This window comes from Hemiscyllium ocellatum, chromosome 14, assembly GCF_020745735.1.
Source record: "Hemiscyllium ocellatum isolate sHemOce1 chromosome 14, sHemOce1.pat.X.cur, whole genome shotgun sequence".
NCBI lineage: Eukaryota > Metazoa > Chordata > Chondrichthyes > Orectolobiformes > Hemiscylliidae > Hemiscyllium > Hemiscyllium ocellatum.
In genome coordinates, this window is record NC_083414.1 from 54,445,512 (window position 1) to 54,463,043 (window position 17,532).

Here is a 17,532-nt window from a genome sequence, read left to right on the forward strand (position 1 = left end):
GGACACGGCCTTGAAATTAAGGGATGACACTATAAAACTGAGGTGATGAGGGTAGTGAATCTGTGGAACTAATTGCTGCAGAAGGCTGTGGAGGCCATATCATTGACTGCATTTAAGACAGATTTAGATAGGTTCTTAATTAGTTAGGGAATTAAGGGTTACAGGAAAAAAGTAGAAGAAAGAGATTGAGAAAACATGTCAAATATGATCAAATGGCAGAGCAGACCTAATAGGCCAAATGGCTTAATTCTGCTCCTATGTCTACGGTCTGTCAGTCGTAAAGGTTGTTGTTGCATCAGGAGATTGTAATATAATTTGTTGGTCTAATCGGAGATCATCACAATCAAGGTGACCATCTGGTCTGTAGGTTTCTATTTTGCTCCTTGGAGTTATCAGCTATGGTGTCAGTGATTGCACTTCTCCCCCACCAAACCCGACTTTTGGTTTGCTGCAGTGATCCAAAGCAGCTGACAATGGAAACTCAGACAAAATACAGACATTGCAACTGTCAGGATATTGGGCATTGACCTGAATGATTTTCTGCACATGACCACACATTAGTTGGATCTCCAGGAAGCTGGATGTACAAGATTACTATGTGATGCATGGAAAACAACAAACTTGCAGACAATCAATGGCACATTACTACATGCAGAAGCTGGTATTTTCACAAAACCACATGCTTTTTCCAGCAGCTGCTTTTGAGTAAGAGGAAATGAAATGCAGTCATCTCTTTTTGAACATACAGCATCAGTGACTTTCCTTATTCAACAGTAAACTCTGAAGCCATGCAAATATTTCAAACTATGGCTTGGAATAAGGTTGATGGAAAGCCTTCATCTCCACAGTCTCCCTTCCAGCAACTGACAATGCTGATCTCATCACATTTGCACCAAATAACAATGAGGACATCATTAATGAAACTGACCCGTGAGACATTGCTTGTTGCTTAGACTCAGAGACAAGAAATGTCCTTGAATACAATGGACAATTCTATTCACCTGCCCACCGCCTTTCTCTGCCTCCCCATGCCCCTTTTCCAGTAGCATGCCCTGCCCTTCGTGGTTTCTGCCCCATTCACCCAGTCATGCTGCAGTCCAAGGGAAACATCTTGTCTGGGAGAACTAGCTTCTGCAAAATTCCTGAATTCAGCAAGTGACTTTGCAATCCTGCCATGCCACTGATCACAGACTGTTACAACTTGAAACAATTAAACACTAATCATTGAGGGAATTATAGAACAACTAGAAAAACACCAACCAATAACCAGCCTCATTGCACAACCTATTTTAGTAACACTCTAAAACACTTCTGTTGTGAAGCATATGTTCTGCCAAATATGGCTAAGAAAGGGCATTAGCAGGAGCACTTAAGTGCAAAACAACCACATGAAGAGATCCTTTTACTTCTCGTGGATGCTAGCAGCTATGCCCTCACTTATATTGACATCAGTGTGACTCACAACACAAAGTGTGCACATTGACTACATTTTGAGTCTCTAATTCACCTACAAAGTGGGCATTAATGAAGTTTGTTGAGATTTTCAACTGACTTAGTGGTCATTGTATGGATATAAGTAGACATGAAAGTTTAAGAGTATTAACAAAATATTACTTTTAATTCAACTGTGGAAGTACAACTTGAACATACACATTTCATCAAATACACTATTGAACAGATACCGGGAAATACATCATCACCCAAATACCACTAAACATACAGATAAATTGTTCAGACAGAAGAGACAAAGCAAAAACTGCCGTGTACTTTAAGTAACAATTTGATGCTGGGATGGGGTGGTGCCAGGATTGTCTTGGATGGTTAAATTTAGATAACTTATAATACCATTATTGATTGCAATTATCTGGTGACACTGTGCAGAACAGGGAATGGCAGATTCCACAGTTTCCAATGAATTTGCTAGAATAGTGTTAAGTACAAAAAACAAAGGTATTCTAATTTTGTAGCTTGTTACACTGCTAGCATAACATGAAGCTTCATGTCCAACTAAATGTGGTTGGCACTGAAGGACAATCATTTCAACCATTTGCTGTGAATGAGGGAGCAGTCTTCCCTGGGCAGGCAATCTTCATCTATTATTCAGACTGTTTAACATTGTGAGCATCAACAGTAAAAGGTCTCGATGAAAACTGAATAAAACCTTCTTGTCAGAGGTCAAAAGAAAATAATTCATTTCAGGGTTCAGATGACTTCAATATGCCATTTGAAATTCATTCAAGTAATGCATGTTATCATCGTAACCCCTCAAATGTACAGGTTTGCTAAATACAGTTGTTCATGTGGAATCCGACTGTGAGTTTGAACGACAACACAAACTGGGGTTCAAATTTAGTTCAAATGCTGCCTTAGCTGCTTTGTGGGCTTGCTTCTCTCTATGATTCAATATATCCCTGACAGACTGAACAACAATTTATAATTTCACTGCTCGCCAGAGTGATAATTCCACCCAAGGAGAAATAAAAATAATAATAAATATGGTTGACAGATAGTAAAACACTCCAGAATTAATTGAAAGGCCATGTTAGAAAGTAGGCTGCCAGGGAATACTTCACCTATGATAGGTTGCAGGCCTTTTCCCACTCATGCAGAAGAACAGCATCAGTCACCTGCATCTGGAGTGCTCATGAATCACTGGCCATTTGTGCTGTAAAAGTCACACCAGAATGGCACCACTACCAACTTAGGCATCTTGCACCAACACTCAAAAATAGAATTAAGTGGCATTTTATGAAATTTGACTGATTAATTGAGGGATACTTCCATATTTGCCTTTAAACTATCAGCTGATGAGTAAAGCAAACACATTTCCCTCTAAATAGACTCTCCTGCCTCCTTTCTGCAGAATAGCAGTTTATAATTTACTCTAAGTCTCAGAAACCATCTAGTGCTTCACCCAAATGTCCATAATTTACTTTTGAGTCTAGTTAGTGAATATTAGAAGAAGATTGCCTGTTGAGGAAAGATAACAGATCAAAGTCAAAAATAAAATGATTTATATTCCATGCTCATTGCCATTTACTAACCACATACGATCGCTTAACATTTACACTGCTTATTAACAGTGAACAGTGTTTTCTATGAGAGTATAGTTTGGCACAATTGAAAGCATCATATCAAACTGTGACACAGGCTTTGAAAATTGCCCTTACTCATCTTATTTTGTTCAACAATAATTTTAGTAATTTTTTTTTGAAAAAAAAGCTTGAGCACAAGATTCATTATTTGAATCTATGTTCTCTTTTAAGTGTCAAAAAGGTGTACAATAATGTTACAGTCAAATTTCAGAAAAATAACATTTGTTAATAGGCTCCTTGAAAGCTCAGTGCATTCATTCAGTGAGTGAGTTAACCATACAGCAAGATGAGTTGCAAAGCCAATTCCCCAAAAAGTGTTTCATTGTGTCAATTTTGTTCAATTGTGAAACATGTTTACTTCTGACACAGAACGATGGGCAATTCTCCCTCTTACATATAACAGGCTGCCATGTTTTGTGAACATAACAAGAGTGACTAGATTCCACTGACAAATTATGTGTTGTGAAGAGCCACGAGGTATTCCACTCATGTGATAGGGTGCTACGTGTATAAAATTATTATTCTTAGTTGCATTAAAAAAAACTCCTTTACTCTGGCTAAGCAGTATTGTTTTCCCACTTCACTCGCTCTCTGACACATTGATGTTTTAATTGGCCATCACTTTATCCACCTATGAGTTTTTTTTTCTAGTTGCTGCATACAAAATCCAGTTCTTTGACTCCTACTCTGTCCCTCTTCTATCTCTTTTTTTTCTCTCTCTCATCTCTCCTTATCCCTTTCTCCTCCCATCCTGACAGCCCCATTTGCTTTCAATCCCACAATATTTCTCTACTCTCAGCAGAAAGCAGGTAGGGTCTAGAAAATGATCATTTAGATTGGGGCTGAAATATGGTTCATTTTGTGGTCGAATCCACTTTAACCTCCACCACTGATTTCTGGCATGAAGTATTGCACTTGTTTAGACATTTGTTAGAGTGTTTATACTTTTTAAAGAAATGGTTTCCTTTTGTTCCTGGAACTTTCTAGGACAGTTAACTCTGTAACCTATAACTCTGTTTTTCTTTCTACAGGTGTTGCTAGACCCACTGAGTTTCTCCAGCACTCTCTGGTTTTATACATAATCAGGTTCTGCTATACTGACAGTAATTTCATTGAAGACCACTAAAGCAGTTGCTTATATTGCTAGAATAGTTACAATATGGGATTTTACAAAAACAAAAAGGCAATTAGTACAGCATGCAATTGATCATTTGATGACTTATTTAGATTGTTCTACAGGTAGGTTTATGTCAGATCCAACAGAGGCTAAATGTTTTCTTCCCATCCTGATGGATAGCTTCTTGCTGGTGTTCCAGGCAGCAGACCTTGACAGCAGCAAGGATTTTCTGGTCGCTCACCTCATCATAACTAAAGACAGGCACATTCAACACTCAGCAGGGTCAGCACATGACTGATCGTCAGGACAGCTGAAATTCCAACTCAAGCAAATTTGATGACAAAGCTGTTCAAGACCCTTTCGGAATTTACATTTCATCCAATGCTTATATAAGGTACATCGAATCACTACAGTGTGGAAACAGGGCTTTCGGCCCAACAACTCTACACCAACCCTACGAAGAATAACCCAGACTCATTCCTCCTACCCTATATTTACCCCGACTAACGCACCTAACTTACACATCCCTGAACATTTTGATCAATTTAGCATGGCCAATCCACCTAACCTACATATCTCTGAATTGTGGGAGGAAACCAGAGCACCAGAGTAAACCCACACAGACAAACAGAGAATGTGCAAACTCCATACAGTCATCCAAGGTTGGAATCATACCTGGGTCCCTAGCACTGTGAGGCAGCAGTGCTAAACACTGAGCCACTGTGGCACCCTTTGAGTACTTGGGGAAAAACACAGCAATCCTGCAGAAAACCACTGGGCAAGATGGTACCTAAATCCACCAACTGGAGTTAATTGTCATCACAAAATAAAGCAATTACGAACAGCTATTTGGGTGAGAACATGCCCTGTATAATATTGCAAGACGCACTCGGAATTTAGCATGAACAGCTTATCAACTGATTGCAGATCAATGACACTGCTTTTACAACTTCGAAAGAATGAAAATCATTCTTTTTCTTTTGCCTTACTTCCCCCTAAAATACCTTTGCTTCTGCTAATTTGAGACGACTATCAAAAGGTAGCACTTCAAATTATCTGAGAATAATCAGAACTGACATCTCACCACGCATGGTAAGTTGGATGAGTACACATTTAGATTCATCAAAGTTAGCTATTAGCCTTTCAATACGTGCTCTGAACAAAAGAATGTGTAGCACAGGAAAACTTACCAAGGACAACAAGTTGTGCTTCTGCTGTAGCCATGTCCAGGGAGGTTCTTGCCACACAAGTGTATGTCCCTTCATCGTCTTCATTTACGTCATTAATTTGAAGGATACTGCCATCCATTACTATTCTAAAGGATAACAAAATTACAGATGGTACAGTAACTTAGTTGAAGTTAATTTCATTTTCATGATTCCTTATATTAAAAGGCACCTATCAACAACTGCAGATGTTCTTTACCACAGGAAGTTTATTGCCCCTACCTGGTGTGGCCTCCATGTGAATCCAGACCCATAGGAATTATGATCTAAAATGCCTTCTGAAATGGCCAACAAAGCCAATCAATTGCATTAAAAGACTACAAAAAATGTCAAAGAGCAATAAAACTGGGTGAATTGCTGGTTTTAAGCTGTTCACTTGAGAAAGCAACAACACAATCGTTCCTGTTGACCCTGTAAAGTCCTACTTATTTACACTTATTGTCTTGTGCCAACACTGGAAGAGCTGTGCCACAGTCTAGTGAAGCAACGGCTCAACATAATCATTGTCATGTCATCAAACCTGACAGGCAGTATCACAGTTATCACCATCATCTTCCATGGATAGGTTGTGACCTACCAGGTGTGGCAGAACAGTGGTGTATAATTTGGAAGGAGTTGCCTTGGAAATCCTCAATATTGAATCCAAATCATATAAAGTCTCAGAGCATGACAAGGAAGCCTCCTATTTAGCACCTGTTGCTACCTTAGAGTCACAGAGTTGTACAGCATAGACCCTTCAGTCCAATTCTTGGCTTATGAATCAGTAATACATGGTGAACACCAATTTCAAGAAGTACTGAGGATGAAAAGGGAACAGGATATAATCTGGATGGAGGACTTGAATGCCTATCAACAAGAGTCACTCAATAGTACTATGACTCAATGAGCTTGTCATTTCCAAAAGGATGCAATTGCTAGACTGGAACTCTGGCAGGTGGTGAAGAAATTAACAAGGGGAAAAAACAGGCCATAATCACCATAAAGTCCTTATAGAGACAATATCCCTTCTCTAGTGTGACAACGCCCATCATCATATTACTTTGCACTACCATCATTTTCAATGGGATCAATTTCAAGCAGATCTAAAACTCAAAATTAGCCATCCATGAGGCACTGTTGGTTATCAGGAGCGACATAATTATTTTCAACCCCAACCTGTAACCCAATGGTCTGCATATTTCCCAGTCCACCATTACCACCAAGCTGGAGAATCAATCCTGTTTCAATGAATAGTACAAGATAATAAAAATAAGATATCAGTCGGGTGAAGCTATAATCCAGGATTACTTGCATGCCAGACAATGGAAGTAGCATGCAACAGGCCAAACTAAACAATTCCACAACTAACAAATCAAATTCAAACACATCTAGTCATTCATGTTGATAGGAAATTAAACAACTCACTGGAGGTGGAGGCTCTAAACATATCCTCATCCTCAATCAAAGAACAAAGAACAAGGAAAGTTTACAGCCCGGGAACAGGTCCTTTGGCCCTCCAAGCCTGAGCCGATCCAAATCTACTACCTAAACCTGTCGCCCAATTCCTAAGCATCTGTATCCCTCTGCACCCCACCTACTCATGCATCTGTCCAGACACATCTTAAATGAATCTATCATACGTGCCTCTACCACCTCTGCTGGCAACACATTCCAGATACCCACCACCTTCTGTATGAAGTACTTGCCGCGTGTATCCCCCTTAAACTTTTCACCTCTCACCTTGAAAGCGTGACCTCTTGTTATTGAATCCTTCACCCTGAGAAAAAGCTCGTCTCTATCCATCCTGTCTATACCCTTCATGATTTTGTAAACCTCAAGCAGGTCCCCCCTCAATCTCCTTTTTTCTAATGAAAACAAACCTAACCTACTTAACCTCTCTTTATAGCTAGCGCTTTCCATACCAGGCAACATCCTCGTAAACCTTTTCTGCATGCTCTCCAAAGCATCCACATCCTTTTGTTAATGTGGTGACCAGTATTCTAAATATGGCTGAACCAATGTCTTGTACAATTTTAACATGACCTGCCAGCTGTTATACTCAATACCCTGTCTGATGAAGGCAAGCATACTATATGCTTTCTAGACCACTCTATCTGCCTGTGCAGCAACCTTCAGGGTACAATTGACCTGTACTTCCAGATCTCTCTGCCCATCAACTTTTCCCAAGGCTATTCCTTTTACAGTATAATTCACTCTAGAATTAGACTAGCCTAAATGCATCACCTCATATTTGATTGGATTGAACTCCATCTGCCACTTTTCCGTCCAACTCTCCAGTCTATCTATATCCTCCTGTATTCTCTGACAGTCCCTTATGCTTTCTGCTACTCCACCAATTTTCGTGTCATCTGCAAACTTGATGATCATACCAACAGTGCCCTCTTCCAGATCATTTATGTACATCACAAACAACAGTGGCCCCAACACTGACCCCTGTGGAGCACCACTGGTCACCTTTCTCCATTTTGAGAAACTCTCTTTAACTACTACTCTGTCTCCTGTTGCTCAACCAGTTCTTTATCCACCTAGCTAGAATCCACTGCACACCATGTGACTTCACTTTCTCTATTTGTTTACCATGGGGAACCCTATCAAACGCCTTACTAAAGTCCACGTATATGACATCAACAGCCCTTCCTTCATCTATCAACTTGGTCACTTCCTCAAAGAACTCTATTAAGTTGGTAAGGCACGATCTCCTCCGCACAAAACCATGTTGCCTATCACTGATAAGCCCATTCTTTTATAAATATAAATAGATCCTATCCCTCAGTACCTTTTCCACCAACTTTCCCACCAGTGATGACAGGCTCACTGGTCTGTAATTACCCGGAATATCCATATTACCCTTCTTGTACAGGGGAACAACATGAGCAACCTTCCAGTCCTCCGGCACCTCGCCTGTTTTTAAGGATGCCACAAATATATCTGTCAGGGCCCCAGCTTTATCTTTTCTTGCCTCCCTCAGCAACCTGGGATAGATCCCATCTGGTCCTGGGGATTTGTCCACCTTAATAACCTCTAGCCTACCCAACACATTTTCCCTACTTATGTCAACGTGATCCAGACTAACCAAACTTCTATCTCTAATCTCAACATTCATCTTGTTCCTCTCTTCAGTGAACACTGATACAAATTAATCATTCAGAATATAACCCATTCTCTCATGTTCGACACACAGCCTTCCTTCATTATCCTTTACTGGACCAATCCTTTCTCTAGTTACCCTCTTGCTTCTTATATAAGATTAAAATGATTTGGGATTCTCCTTAATTCTGCTCGCTAAAGTTATTTCATGACCCCTTTTAGCCCGCTTGATCCCTCGTTCAAGACTGGTCCTACTCTTCTGATATTCCTCCTGGACCTATTCTGTTCTTAGCTGCCTAGACCTTATGTACACTTCCCTTTTCCTCTTGGCTAGTCATACGATTTCTCCTACCATCCACGGTTCACGAATCTTGCCTTTCCTATCCTTTGCCTTAATGGGACCCACCTATCCTGCACTATCTTTGAAAGCATCCCATATCAAATGTGGACTTCCCTTCAAATAGCTGTGTCTAATCCACATTTCTCAGCTCCTGCCTAATTTTGATATAATTGGCCTTGGCCCAGGTTAGCACTCTTCCTTTCGGACCACTCTCAGCTTTGTCTATGAGTACTCTAAAACTTAGAGAATTGTGGTCACTCATGAGAGAATCCAGCATATCTGTGCTAAAGACAAGGCTGAACTATTTGCAAACATCATAAGCCTCACGTGTCAAGTGGAAACCCACCTCAGCCTCCTCCAGAAGCCCCCAGCATCACAGATCTTTATTCAATTCAAACCATATGATGTCAAAATATTGCTTAAGGCAATGTGTATTGCAAAGGTTTAGGGCTCTGAAAAAAGTCAAATACAACTAAAAACCTATGCTCCAGAACTGGCTGTGAACTTTAAGCCATTCCAGTACAGCTACAACACTGGCATCTACTTGCAAAGCAAAAAAAAAAAATGCCCAGCTATGTCCTGTCCAGAAAACACAGAACAAATTCAACCCAGCCCATTACTGGCCCATCTGTTTACTTTCCATCATCAGTAAAGTGATGGAAGTAGTTGTTGACAGTCAAATCAAGCAGTGCACAGTCAGAAATTCATGTTTGTTCAGTTTGGGTTTCACCAAAGCATTCAGTTCCTGAATTCATCACAATTTTAGTCCAAGTATGCAATAAAGAGCTGAACTCAAGAGACAAGGTGAGCTTGACTGTTGTTGGGTAGCAACACACACATCAGCATTTGAATGAATCACACCTAACACAAACGAAGATGGCTGTTGTTGTGGGTTAATAATCTCAGCTCCACGACTGTGAGTGAATTTCTTGGGGTGCTGTCTGAGGACCAACCATATCCAAATCCATCAATAGAGATAAGGCTGATTCACAAAGGAGAAAGACATTGTAGCTGGAGATCTCAGTTGTGATGGTGAGATTTTAGAACATGTTAAGGTTAATAAGAAGGAGATATTATATGTAATGGGCATTAAAATGCATAAATCTATAGCACATAATAAGATGTATCCCAGGGCATTACAGGAGGCAAGGGAGGAGATTATTGGGGCCCTGGTGGGGATATTTAATACTTCACTGGCCACAGGTGAAGTGCCAGTTGACTGGAGGATAGTTAATGTGGTCCCTTTGCTCAAGAAGGGCAGTGAGGATAGGCCAGATAAATACAGACCAGATAGTCTGACATCAGTGGTTGGGAAACAATTAGAAATAATTCTGAAAGACAGGATTAACCAATAGTTGGAAAAACAGGAATTGATCAGAGATAGTTATCTCCGATTTGTTAGAGAGAGATCCTGTCTGGCTAATTCAATTGGGTTTTTCTGATAAGGTGATTAAATATTATTGATGAGGTCGTGCAGTTGATGCAGTTTACACAGACTTTAATGAAGCTTTTGTCAAGGTCCTACAAGGAAGGCTGGTCCAAAAGATTACAGCTCATGAGATCCAAGCAAGTTGGCAAACTGGATTCAAAATTAGCTTGCAAATGGGAGACAAAGGGTAATGATGGAGGCTTGTTTTTGTGACTGAAAACCTGTGAACAGCAGTGTTCCACAGGGATTTGTGCTAGGTCGTTTACTGCTTGTCATGATATTGATCAACTGGTAAATTAGGCTGAGCAATGGCAGATGGAATTTAATCCTGCTAAGTGCAAGGCAATATGCACCATGAACTTGGGGAATATGAGAATAAGGGACCTTGGTGTACAAGTCCATAGGTCCTTGAAAATGTCACATAGGTATACAGGGTGGTGAAGAAGGCATTTGGGATGTTTACCCTCATCAACCGGGGTATAGATTGTAGGAGCAAGGAAATCTTGTTCCAACTTTATCAAATATTGGTTAGACAACAGATAGAATGATGTGTACAGTTCTGAACTCTCAGAAGGATATGATTTCACTGGAGAATGTGCAACAGAGATTCTCCAGGATGTTCCATCAATGAAAAGTCTCGGTTATGAGGACAGGACTGGATAGGCTGGGTTTGTTTTCTCTGGAACAGAGGAAACTGGGGGTGGAGGGAAAGAATCTGGTTGAAGTGTATAAAATTATGCAAGGTATAGACAGAGTAGATCGTTAGAATCTCTTCCCCATGACAGATGTGTTTAAGACCAAAGGGCATAAGTTAATGGTGAGGAACAAGTGGTTTAGAGGAGAGTGGAGGAAGAAAGTTTTCACCATAAGGTTGGAAGATATATTAAACATGGTGCCTGAGAGAGTGGTGGAGGCAAGTACTCCTGCAACATTCAAGAAGCAAGTGAATGAGTACTTGTAATACTACCAGGGCATTGTAGGCAATGGGCTGAAAATGTGTTGCTGGTTAAAGCACAGCAGGTTAGGCAGCATCCAAGGAACAGGAAATTCGACGTTTCGGGCCAGAGCCCTTCATCAGGAAAGGCAACGGACCAAGTGCAAGAAAATAGGATTAGTGTAATTTGGTATTTGTTGATCAGCATAGACATGGTGGGCCAAATGGCCTGTTTCTGTCCTGTTCAACTATGATTCTAATGTCCTTCCATCCAGCATAAGGTTAGAAGGGGAGGTCTTCACTGATGCTTGAAAAATGGTCAGCACCATTTGTGATTCTTCAGACACTAAAGTAGTCTACGTCTGCATACAGCAAAACCAAGACAATATCCGGACTCGAGCTAATAATGGCAAGTGACATTCACACCATACCAGAGTCAGGCAAGAATAATTTCTTCCAAGAAAGAACCATTTGTTCAGTTATGAGGAGGAACTATACAAACTAGGCCTTTTTTCTCCAGAAGTTTTACAGTTTAGGGATGACTTGATTGAAGTCTTCAGAGTTTTTACAGAAAAAGACAGGGTAAAGATAAACTATTTCCATCGGCTGGGGATTTCAAAACTAGGGGGCATAGTCTGAGAATTAAGGCCAAACTGTTCATGAGAGACATTATAAAGTGTGAACCAAGTGTGGTAGAGGTTTGAAAGTTTCTTTCACAAATAGCAGTTGATGCTAGAACAGCTCTTAAATTTTAAATCTGAGGTGGGTATACTTATGTTGAACAAAGGTATTAAAGGATATGGGCCAAAGGCAGGGATGTGAAATGAGGCCTCAGATCAACTATAATCTGACTGAATGACAGACCAAGCTCAAGGGGTTGAACAGCCATTCACATTATTAACTGTTACTTGGTGACATTCAATAGCATGAACATCGCTGAATATCCATTTATGAACAGCCGGGAGTTATCATTGACCAAGTGCTGAACTTGAACAGCCATATAGATTCTACGGCAACAAGAACAGGTCAGAGGCTGGGAGCTTGTGGAAAGGAACTCCCCTCTGGACTCCCCAAATTTTATCCACCATCAGTAAGGTAGAAGTCAGGAGTTTAATCGTTACTTTGTAGTTGACTAGATGAGTGAGCTTCAAAAGCACAAGAATCTCAATAATATCCACGAGAAAATAGCCTCTTGATTGGCATCCCACCTGCCACCTTAAACAATCAATCACTCTTTCACCACCGACACAGAGTGGCAGCAGTGTGTGCCAGCCACAGCCACACTGTGCCATCGCACCTTGGCTGCTTTTGCCGCACCCATAACATGTGCAACCTACAATACCTGAGATGATGAAGGCATTGGCATATCTGTGTCTCCAAGTCACACTTCATTCTGGTTTGAAACTATCTGAGCCATACTGTAACTGTTGCTGGGTCAAAACATTAAAAATTCTTCCGCACAACACTTGGGCGTCCCTGCAGCAGTTCAAGAAAGCAGCTTATCTCCATCTTCTTAACGGAATTAACAGTGCCAGTCAAGCCGTTTACACTAACACCCAATTTTTTAAAAAAAACTCTCTAACCAATGAAAGCCCCCACAGATAATCACCTAATGACACAATTTACAAGAAAATGTAATTATGATGCAGTGGTGAAAAATGCATTTTCCAGCATATGAATAAAACAAAGTCTTCTCTTGATCCCCTTCTCGCCTGAGTTGCAGCATTGATTCCTGACATTTTGCCAAAATGTAATTAGAACTGCAAAAAGAGTCACCACAAAATTACAATTATGTCAACCCCTGCACATCTCCATTGTTCGTCAGGCAAACAAGACAAATAAGGCATGAAATAATCTCTAAATAAGAACAAATGCACCTTCTTGAAAACAAATAAAGTCAAGATTGAAGTAGCAGTATGCCAAATTTTAAAACTAATTTTCAAGATTTAGTTCTCAAGATGCATAAACTTAGAGTTTGTTTTCAGCAAAGCATGCTCTCCAATTTTTTCACTAAAATTCAGAAACAGTCAATAATAAATTTCATGCAGAAGAAAAAATATACATATTTGCGTAAGACATAAAAAAGAAACAAATATATCAAATGTTCTTAATACATGCTCTGACTATAGATCAAGAAGCAAAATGTAAGCAACTTGCTCAAGTCTGCAAGATGGTCAGCCTAAGAATGGGTGCCTAATATTTTGACAACTTTTATTCAATATGATGGTGGTGATGAATTGGCATGAGCAATAATGATAACTGAAGTGAAATACTTCTTGTTCAGTTTAAAAACTATTACCTGTCATTCTCGGTTTGGTCACTGTAAATTTCATATCCATCCTGTTTCCACGATAACTCAAAGTCACTTTCGAAAGCAGGGTCATACTCAGCAAGACATTTGAACTGTGCCACTGCAGACTTCGGTATCATCAAATCCATAGGTGGAAGCACTATTTGTGTAGCAGCTGCAAGAATGACAGAGGACCAAAAATGCTGTCAGCACAATTGCTTCAATGTTAACAAACAGATAAAAGAGATGTGAATAAGTTCAGATATTTAACTATTACAAACAACAGCATCTGAAATTTGTATTGTAATGCAGCAATAAGTAAAGTCAGCAATCGCTTTGTGAAATGTCTTCTTGAAGAAGCAACTCTCTAAGTCTGACTTAATTGTTCACTTCACAGTTCCTGATTCATTGAACTTTGATTTTTCAAAGTTAAGACACTCTGCACCGTATAAAATAGCATCATTTACAGAAACAAAACAAATTGCAGTAATAGAACCATGTCATAAAATAAAAGAGGAAGTAAAATATTGAAAATGCATTGTGGTTCAAACAGCACGGAAATGAAAATGCAATGGGCTGGATTTTCCAAGGAGTGGCGCTCTCACATAATTTCTACTCCACTGTCTTTTTTAAAGAAAGAATAGAACTTGACATTTCTGAGAGAATATTCCACTCAGGACTCCCTCAGGAATGTGAAGGTGGTGACTACATTCTAACACGTCTTTTGCAGTGCAGTAGTGTCAGAGGAAGGCCAACCATGCCCACTTTTCACTGCAGTCCACTACTGTGTTCTGAAATTTGAAGGCCTGATGGCCACATCAACAGCTGCTGTTAAAAGATCAGAGTGTCAACTCAGTGAGAGGTTAGATTGCTGGGAGGGTTGATTGCAAGATGAGTCAGAGATAGAGTGCCAAGTAAGTGGAATAGCAACTGGGTAGGATGCCAGATGAATAGGGGGCATTGCGCCAAGTAACAACAGAGCATCAGATCCAGCAGTAGTGGGTAGGGTTTGGGGTATCAGGTTGGGACAGAGTGGGAGAAGGATGTGTGGGAAGATGAGAGTCAAATTGTGCAAAGATGGCGAGTGGAGGGAGTGGAGCATGGTGGCTGTGTCAGGTCCTGTGGGGGAGGTGGAGAGGGAGAACGAGAGCGATGTCAGGTTCCAGGGAAGTGTCGGGATGCAAGAAGCCTGTGGAGATGTATTGAGAGTTCAGGAGCTGAGTATGGTATTGTTAAATGGATCTTCATGTATTTAATCATACAAGTTTTCCTGAGTAACTATTTTGTTACTATCAAGTTCACTGGAATCATCCAGAGTCTCCAAACTAAACAAAGAATTTCAGAGATTTGTAAGGAAGTATGAATGAATTGCCTGGCAAAACTTTCAAGTTATTGGGTAATTCATTTGGAATTGTTACAATGGAGATTCCATGGATTCTCCATATACAATTCCCACATACACAACCATATCAACTTTGGGCACCGGAATAGCACAGCCAGTGTGCTTTCTAATGCAGAAGGTAAACTTGCAGAAATATCTGCTGCCTCCACAGATAAGCAACTGTTCTGAAATTGTTTCAGAGGTAGGACATCAAGTCACCCAGTTAGCCAAAGTACAAAAATGAAATGAACATATGCCACAGTTCGCGAACATTTTGTTTTGTGATTTTTTGGTTCAGAGTCAAAAAGTGTGGTGTTGGAAAAGGACAGCCTGTCAGACTGTATCCAAGGAGCAGGAGAGTCAAGGGTAAGCTCTTCATGATTTTTGGTTGCCAATTTCAGTTGATCAAAGTGTTGTGTTTCATAAAACAGAATAATGTTCCATTCTGGGCGGATATATAATAAATGTACAATAAGTTTGATTGGTACATTATAGCACTCTGATTCATTATTTATTTTTGAATATTTTTAAGAGATTGAAGATTAACCGTAATGTAAGATTTAACATTGAAGAATAAGATGTGATTCACTGCATGTAAATTAATAGCTGTCAAAATGCACTCGATATCAATTGGTTTGGTACAGTTGATTGGCCAACAGCTTATTGTTGATGAAATGACATAACACACGCCACTGAAAGGCTTAAATCAGATTTTAATAACCCACAATGTTCTAATGTTTGTTTTTTTTATTATTAAGTAATATCACAAACATCTAGTGCATAAGGTTGAATGAATGACATGTTTGAAAATCAACTTTGCAGACAAAAAGAATAACATTGAAAGTTTCAGCCTTCAAATGTGAATTCCATCAGAACTTTCAAATACAACCTCTTTTGTTTAACTTCAATTACTTGAGCCGTTTTTTTGGACTAAAATTCTAAAGCACAAAGTCTAGTACCAGCTACAGGTTTGAGTTTATCAATAGCTTTGACACTATTTACTGCAATATGCGAGTGAACACTTAGAAGCATAAGCCCATTTGGAAACCTACACTATGGTAGTCAATTATGCATCAAGCAACACCCCACTGGTTCAGGAGCCCATCTCTGGCGTGACAGTCTCTGCTGCAGAGCTTGACAGTGGATCGAGATAGTAGTCTATTTGTTGGCCACCTTGATCCTTTTCTTGACCAGCTTAGCTGCTCATTTCTGCTCACTACCTCCAAAGCCCTTCCCAATATTAAGCAACAGTGGTCACATTCATCAGTGACTATCTCCCAGTTGTCAGTCATTATCCACCACCTTCATAGTTTGCTTACAGATGTCTTAAAATAGGGGCTTGGATACTCAGGTGGTCCTGGTAAGTTGGATGTTTAGCAAATCTTTGGGGAGATGGCCATCATCCACCCTGTGCATGCTTAGTATTGAGTGTATATTGATGGATTGAGTGCACTCCATGATCTCTGGTAACCACATCCTGTCAAGAGATGCCAAGGATACATGTGAGAGTGTAAAGGTGAAAACTGTTTAATCTTTTCTCCCGTTTAACCTATCTTGCTTAGATATCACTACTCCAGCGGTGTACACGGAGGACACTGGCTTGGAAACATTAGTTTGTCGTTTTCAGTTGAGTTGCTGTTTTTTCCACACTCTCTTGTATTCAAAATGAACTAAATAGTTGCAGATTTAGTGATGCTGACTTCAGCATCGAGTGACAAATTGCTGGTGATTGGAAAGTTAGATATGTGAAGGTATCAACAACATCCAGTGACACATTTTCAACGCTGATAGATGACAGTATGACAACATCCTGGACCAGGACATTTGTCTTCCTGAGGCTGGTGGTCAAACTAAATGCAGCAAAATGCAGTTTGAAAGACTGTCCATTTGCGACTGCATGTGTTCCTCAGCATAAAATGTTAGTGTAGCAACTTTCCTAAGAAGACCTGCAATGCCTTTGTCTCAGATGCTTGGTCAAGCGAGGCTGTGAATTTCCATCAAGTTTGGTGAATATGTCATCACCATCTGTGTAATGACAGTAGGAATGAGAAGAATATAATAGAGCTCTAGAACACAACCCTGTTCGATCCAACTAAGGGTCTCAACGTCTACTGATGTTACCTCACCAGAGCTGTACTTACCAATGTTGCTACTTAAAGAGATCAAAACGAGGACTTCAGGGAAATAAAAGCAAAACACTCCAGATGCTAGAGATACAAAATAACCATTGAAAATGCTGGAGAAACTCAGCAGGTCTGGCCACATCAATGGAGAGAGAAACAAAGTTCTTCAGTTCTCAGAAGAAGAGTCATTTATTTCAAAACAAAAGATGATGCCAGGCCTGCCACCCTCTTGAACCTTTCAAGGGAGCAGATAGTTTTCTCCAACAGCTTCACAAAAGTACCTTGGCTCACAATGGTGGTTGAATCTTAGCTGCCCAGTTTAAGGACGAGACACCTGCAATGTATGGTCCCCTTGCCAGTGCAAGACATGCCAGCAATACCCACAATCCCATGAAAAAAAAATGAGGAACTCGTTCAATCCACTAGTACAAGGTTCAGTTCAGCAACTGTTTACTGTTCAGTTTTCCGAACAATTGCCTCATCCTGAAAGAAAAAGTGATTTTCTATTAA

At 40.1% G+C, this 17,532-nt stretch overlaps 1 protein-coding gene across 8 annotated transcripts in view; it reads right to left on the reverse strand.

The window, feature by feature from the left end:
- The window catches only part of chl1b (cell adhesion molecule L1-like b), an 892,764-nt gene that overhangs the window by 347,942 nt on the left and 527,290 nt on the right, over positions 1-17,532 (reverse strand). For all 8 annotated transcript variants that reach the window (XM_060835722.1, XM_060835723.1, XM_060835715.1 and 5 more), the window contains 2 exons: positions 13,528-13,693; positions 5,403-5,527 (listed from right to left, as the gene is read on the reverse strand). In XM_060835722.1, the coding sequence (XP_060691705.1) occupies positions 5,403-5,527; positions 13,528-13,693 (291 nt within the window). The remainder of the gene's footprint in view (positions 1-5,402; positions 5,528-13,527; positions 13,694-17,532) is intronic.